Here is a 6272-nt window from a genome sequence, read left to right on the forward strand (position 1 = left end):
TGGAGCCCAGCACCGGAAACCATTGGCTCAAATTAATCACCCTCTTTACCCGATGTACACACCCACTGATAAAACTAATGAAACCTTCACAAACCAAATGTCACTGCAGTCCACCGTGGGCCCCTTCCAACTCCTTGGATAGTTAGTCCCATGCTACTAAAAGGACTGTGATGTCGGACCAATGGTAGTCACTGTGGCCAAGTGTGACGTCATGAATGATATCATGTGTGACGCCTAGTTTAATGCCATGCAGCGCATATTGCCTTACTTTCACGTTACTTCATTAAATCTTAGCAAATCTCCCCCTTTGTGTTTTAAACATTGGCCCTAACACCAAAATTAAGATTTTTATGATTTTGTATATGTTAAAATTCGCAGTGTGCGCCTGCAATGGAAATGTCTAGATTTGTGTGGTGGTGTACTACCCCAGCCCCCCACTCCCCCCCCCCCCCCCCCCGCCCCCTTCTCCTCCGTCCATGTGTTATTTTGGCTGTGTATTCCCGTGTTTATGCGGCGTGCGTCTATGGTGGGAATGTATAGATCAGTGTGTTGTGTAAGCCACCCCCACCTCCTGTGTTTGTCTGTCTATTTCCGTGTTGTGTTTGTGTACAGTGGAAATGTATAGTGTGTTGTGTACCCCCACCCCACCCCCGTGTTTTGACTGTGTGTATGCTTCAGTGTTTATATCTAGATGTCTGTGTATTCTGCACTCCTCGAGTATCCTATTGCTAAGCCCCTCCCCCTCTCACCCAACACACACATTAGGGGGCGTGGTCTTAGTAGGCGGAGCCTGAATTCAAGGATCCGTGACAACGGGGATAGCAGCAGCAGAAGGAGAGAGGGCCGGAGGCTGAGAGCAGAGACACCCTGAGCAGGGCAGAGACCGGTGGAAGCAACCTCTGGCCCGAGACAGACAGGAGCTGCAGACATCCAGCAGCGGGGGAGAGGGCCGTGAGAGAGAGCCGTAGCCACCTGGGCTCAGCAGCAGAGAGACCAGGCTCAGCAGCAGAGACACCCTGAGCAGAGGCGGAGACCGGTGGATGCAACCGCTGGCACGAGACAGCAGAGACATCCAGCAGCGGGGGAGAGAGCCGTAGCCACCAGGACTCCGCAGCAGAGACCCAGCAGTAAGAGAGACCGGCCTCAGCAGCAAAGACACCTAGCAGAAAAAGAGAGACCTGGGGCTCAGCTCATACGAGAACAGGCATTCGGCAGCAGAGACACCCAGCAGCGGGGTACGGAGCCGAGAGAGAGAGCCGTAGTCATCTGGCCTCAGCAGCAGAGAGGCCGGGCTCAGCAGCAGAGACACCCAGCAGCAAGAGACACCTGGGGCGCAGCACCTGCGAGAGAGGGGCTCAGCAGCAAAGACGTCCAGCAGGAGGGATCCGCAGTGAGAGACAGAGCCGGGCTCAGCAGAGAGCCGGGGATCAGCCTCAGCAGAGAGCCGGGCTCAGCAGCAGAAGAGAGACCGGGCTCAGCAGCAGAGACAGCCGGAGCTCAGCGAGGGACCCCGGAGGGCTTGGAGCAGTGACACCCGCTCTCTGCTCCCGCCCACGGATCAGTCATTCCTCCGACACCTCCACGGGGCGGAAGAAATCCCCGAGCAGCCGAGGAGACGATGGCAGATGCTTTGGGCAGCCCAGCCTCGGAGGAGCTCGGTGCCCACCCTGGGCAGTGCCATCTCAAGTTCTAAGCATCATCAAGCCTGGACGGGGTGAACCCCGAGGTGGTGGGCACCGATCTCGGCACTGCACCCTGCGGAAGTGGACACCGACCCTGGGGAGCAGTGACCCCCAAGGAGCTGGTCACCGACCCTGGGTGGAGTGACCCAAGAGAAGGTGGGCAACGACCCTGAATGGAGTGATCCCACAGAGACCTGGACACCGACCCCGGCAGAGTGACCCCAGAGGTGGTGGACACAAACTCAAAATAGAGTGACCCCAGAGGAGCTGGATACCGACCCTGAATGAAGTGATCCCACAGAGAGCTGGACACTGACCCCGGAGGTGGTGGACACAAACTCAAAAAATAGAGTGACCCCAGAGGTGGTGGGCACCGACCCTGTGCAGAGTCACCTCAGAGGAGCTGGACACCCCCCTGAGTGGAGTGACCCAAGAAGAGCTGGAGGCCAACCCTGGGCGGAGTGACCGAAGAGGAGGTGGACACTGCCCTTGGGCGGAGTGACCTCATAGGACTTTGCCATATTGGAATCTGGGAGAATGATGGTGTCCAACCGCGGCAGGCAGGGGTCCTCTCTCAGGACTCATCGCCTGGGCTGCTGAGCCAACTTTGGAACTTTGAGAGCTGTCAGTCATCCCTTGAGTCAAACCTGTGGGGCTCGCTGCGCTTCTGAGACCGGGAGCGCGTGCCGCCTCTGTCCCATCACACCACCATGGTCGCCGTGGTCCCCCAGCTCCAGAGGACCCCCTTCCTCCTCCTGCTCCTCCAGGGCCTGGACCTCAGCATGGGCATCAGCTCCATCGACATCGACCGCCCGGGCGACGGCCGCTGCCAGCCCATCGACATCCCCATGTGCAAGGACATCGGCTACAACATGACCCGCATGCCCAACCTGATGGGCCACGAGCAGCAGCGCGAGGCGGCCATCCAGCTGCACGAGTTCGCGCCGCTGGTGGAGTACGGCTGCCACGGGCACCTCAAGTTCTTCCTGTGCTCCCTCTACGCGCCCATGTGCACCGAGCAGGTGTCCACCCCCATCCCGGCCTGCCGCGTCATGTGCGAGCAGGCGCGCCTCAAGTGCTCGCCCATCATGGAGCAGTTCAACTTCAGGTGGCCCGACTCGCTGGACTGCAGCAAGCTGCCCAACAAGAACGACCCCAACTACCTGTGCATGGAGGCCCCCAACAACGGCTCGGACGACGCCTTGCGCGGCTCCAGCATGCTGCCCCCCATCTTCCGGCCGCAGAGGCCGAGCGGGGCGCTCGACCTGCCGCCCAAAGACCACTCCGCCAGGGCCACCTGTGAGAACCCGGGCAAGTTCCACCACGTGGAGAAGAGCGGCTCCTGCGCGCCGCTCTGCGCGCCGGGGGTGGACGTCTACTGGAGCCGGGAGGACAAGAACTTCGCCGCCATCTGGACCGCCGTCTGGTCCGTGCTGTGCTTCCTCTCCAGCGCCTTCACCGTGCTCACCTTCCTCATCGACCCGCAGCGCTTCAAATACCCAGAGAGGCCCATCATCTTCCTCTCCATGTGCTACTGCGTCTACTCGGTGGGGTACATCATCCGCCTCTTCGCGGGGCCGGAGAGCATCGCCTGCGACCGCGACAGCGGCCAGCTCTACGTCATCCAAGAGGGCCTGGAGAGCACCGGCTGCACCATCGTCTTCCTGGTCCTCTACTTCTTCGGCATGGCCAGCTCCCTCTGGTGGGTCATCCTGACGCTCACCTGGTTCCTGGCCGCCGGCAAGAAGTGGGGCCACGAGGCCATCGAGGCGAACAGCAGCTACTTCCACCTGGCCGCCTGGGCCATCCCGGCCGTCAAGACCATTCTCATCCTCGTCATGAGGCGCGTGGCCGGCGACGAGCTGACCGGCCTGTGCTACGTGGGCAGCATGGACGTCAGCGCGCTGACCGGCTTCGTGCTGGTGCCCCTGGCCTGCTACCTGGTGCTCGGCACCTCCTTCATCCTGTCGGGCTTCGTGGCGCTCTTCCACATCCGCAGGGTGATGAAGACGGGCGGCGAGAACACAGACAAGCTGGAGAAGCTGATGGTACGCATCGGGGTCTTCTCCGTGCTCTACACCGTGCCCGCCACCTGCGTCATCGCCTGCTACTTCTACGAGCGGCTGAACATGGGCCACTGGAGGACGCTGGCCACCCAGGAGCGCTGCCGGGTGGACCCGCGCACCGGCGGCCCGGACTGCAGCATGGCCAGCTCCGTGCCCGCCGTGGAGATCTTCATGGTGAAGATTTTCATGTTGCTGATCGTGGGCAGCACCAGTGGCATGTGGATCTGGACTTCCAAGACGCTACAGTCATGGCAGAACGTGTGCAGCACCCGGCTGAGGAAGCGCGGCCGCCGGAAGCCCACAGGGGCCATCGCCGGCCTGGGCATCTACAAGAAGCCGCAGCTGCCCCAAAAGACTTACCAGGCCAAGTACGAGCCGGGCCTGCAGCCCTCCAGCTGTGTGTGAGCTGGACCGTGCACGCCCCCCATGTGGGAGTGCTGGACATGGATCACCCCTGGTGCGTAAAGTGGCATGGAGCGCTCCTCATGCGCAAAGTGAAAAGGAGCACCCCTGGTGCGTAAAGTGGCAAAGGAGCACCCCTGGTGCGTAAAGTGGCAAAGGAGCACCCCTGGTGCGTAAAGTGGTAAAGGATCACCCATGACGCGTAAAGTGGCAAAGTGTACGCGTAAAGTGGCGATGGAGCCAACTCTGCCCCTGGGCCGTCCCAACCACCAGCCTGCAGCCCTTCAACTGTGTGTAAGCTGGACCGGGCAAGCCCCCCATCTGGGAGTGCCGGACGTGGAGCCCCCCTGATGCGTAAAGTGGCAATGGAGCCAACATCTGCATGCTGGCCCTCCAGCCACCAGCCTTGCCCACGGGCCCTCCAGCCCACAGCCTGCCTGCTGGCCCTCCAGCCACCAGCCCTGCCCGAGGGCCCTCCAGCCCACAGCCTGCCTGCTGGCACTCAGCCCCCAGACCCTTCAGCTGTACCAGAAGACTCCTCGTTGGATGTGAGCTGTGAACTGGCCACGAAGCCCCCAGTAGTCCTGAGCTGGTTCTCAGTTCTCTGTGGGCGAGCACTGACTGCATTGGGTAGCCCTGCGTCCGCAAAGGGCTCACGGAACTTCCCCTGCGTGGAGATTGGGACCGGGCGCCCAGGAGGAGCTGGGACTTTGAGGGGAAGGGGTGCTTTGGTGAACTCAGAATAGACTGCGGTGACCTGGTGACCCCATGTGTTTTATCCTAGCCGATCTGGCAGTGAGAGCTGGACTTTCACCCTCAACCAGGGGCTGTTGAGTGAGTTACTCGTGTGTGCTAAGGTATTTACCCAGGCTCCGGGTGACCCGCTGCTAATGGGCTCCGGTGCCCTAGTACTCAGTCTCAGGACAAGCGACCCTTCCGGCAGAGACTGAGTAACAGGCTGGAGACCTCAGTAGTTCAAGTGCCTTGTTAATAGACATCTCTCTATTGTATGTATGCGGAAGCAGCGCCTGGCAGCTTTGTTCTATCCTAGCACTGAACAGGCGCTACCTTTTTTAAATATATATATATATATACTCTAAGTCAGCAAAAATAAGATGCCGTCTAACTCAGGGGCCTTCGTTTTAACCTTTTTTTAAACACAAAAGACAATTCCTCGCCCCAAACACAAAGCCTGTGTTTAGCGCGCCCGCCCCTTGTATTCCTGCCAGAGGGGCGAAGCGCGTCTTTGCTGCAGATAAAAGTCTCAAAAGATCTCCCAAACAAAGGGCCCGGGTCCAGCCCCCGGGGGCCCCCTGTCCCCTTCTGGCTTTTTAATGAAAACAGAGTCAATGTTCTACACGTTAGGGCGCATTCTGGGGGAGGGGCGGGCGGGCGCTCAAAGGGACCCCAGGCGGACTGACTCCTGCTTTTGTTACACAAATTCTGCCCTGAATACATCAAAAGACACCCCAGTCGGCAAAGGAAGAAGCGCCCGACACTGCTGCCTCGGCCTGCAAGAACTCATGTGCTGCTGTGTACATTTGTAAAAAGAAATACAAATATTTTTCATGCTCTGCTATTTTATTAAAGAAAAATAAAAGATGTTTTAGATTTCACGACGGTTCGGTGTGCGGTGAGGTCTTCTATTGCAGGCTTTGGGGACGGGGTTAACGCCAATTTTGGGGTAGCGCGTGAGATCGACTACCTTTTATTAATCGAATTAGAATGCAGAGACAGCAGACACAACGGTTTGATCCTGGGCGAACTACTTCATGAAGGCCTGGCTTCGGTACTAGGCGCTATAAAAGCGGAGTGGAGATGAGCCTACGGCCACCGCCGTGCCTCCACATGGACAGTTTGCTGTGCTGAGTGACAGGGAGGAAATCCATGCTGGGAGAAAGTGAAGGTGGTTAGCACACACACAGCATATCGAACTATGCTTTACTTCAAAGCAGAGTTGATTGCTTAAAATGTTTAAATCAGACGTTCCTTGTGTGAAAGTATATCCTATACATACATATATTGGTTGATATGCACGAGCATGCATGGTCACGCCTTACATCTGCCCTCTGTAGGGTGTCCCATCAGTTCTAGTGTGGATCATATGTGACCCCTCCTAATA

At 58.4% G+C, this 6272-nt stretch overlaps 1 protein-coding gene across 1 annotated transcript; it reads left to right on the forward strand.

Moving 5' to 3' along the window:
- The first annotated feature begins 816 nt into the window (after positions 1-816).
- On the forward strand, positions 817-5766 carry FZD10 (frizzled class receptor 10). Its single transcript, XM_085633310.1, has one exon. The coding sequence runs from the start codon at positions 2393-2395 to the stop codon at positions 4151-4153; it is 1761 nt and encodes a 586-aa protein (XP_085489436.1). The 5' UTR covers positions 817-2392; the 3' UTR covers positions 4154-5766.
- Positions 5767-6272: the final 506 nt, after the last annotated feature.

This window comes from Triturus cristatus, chromosome 11, assembly GCF_964204655.1.
Source record: "Triturus cristatus chromosome 11, aTriCri1.1, whole genome shotgun sequence".
In the NCBI taxonomy this organism is placed as follows: Eukaryota; Metazoa; Chordata; class Amphibia; order Caudata; family Salamandridae; genus Triturus; species Triturus cristatus.

Excerpts from the sequence above, each read along its gene's own strand:
- FZD10 (XM_085633310.1), top strand. The coding sequence starts at position 2,393 with ATGGTCGCCGTGGTCCCCCAGCTCCAGAGGACCCCCTTCCTCCTCCTG.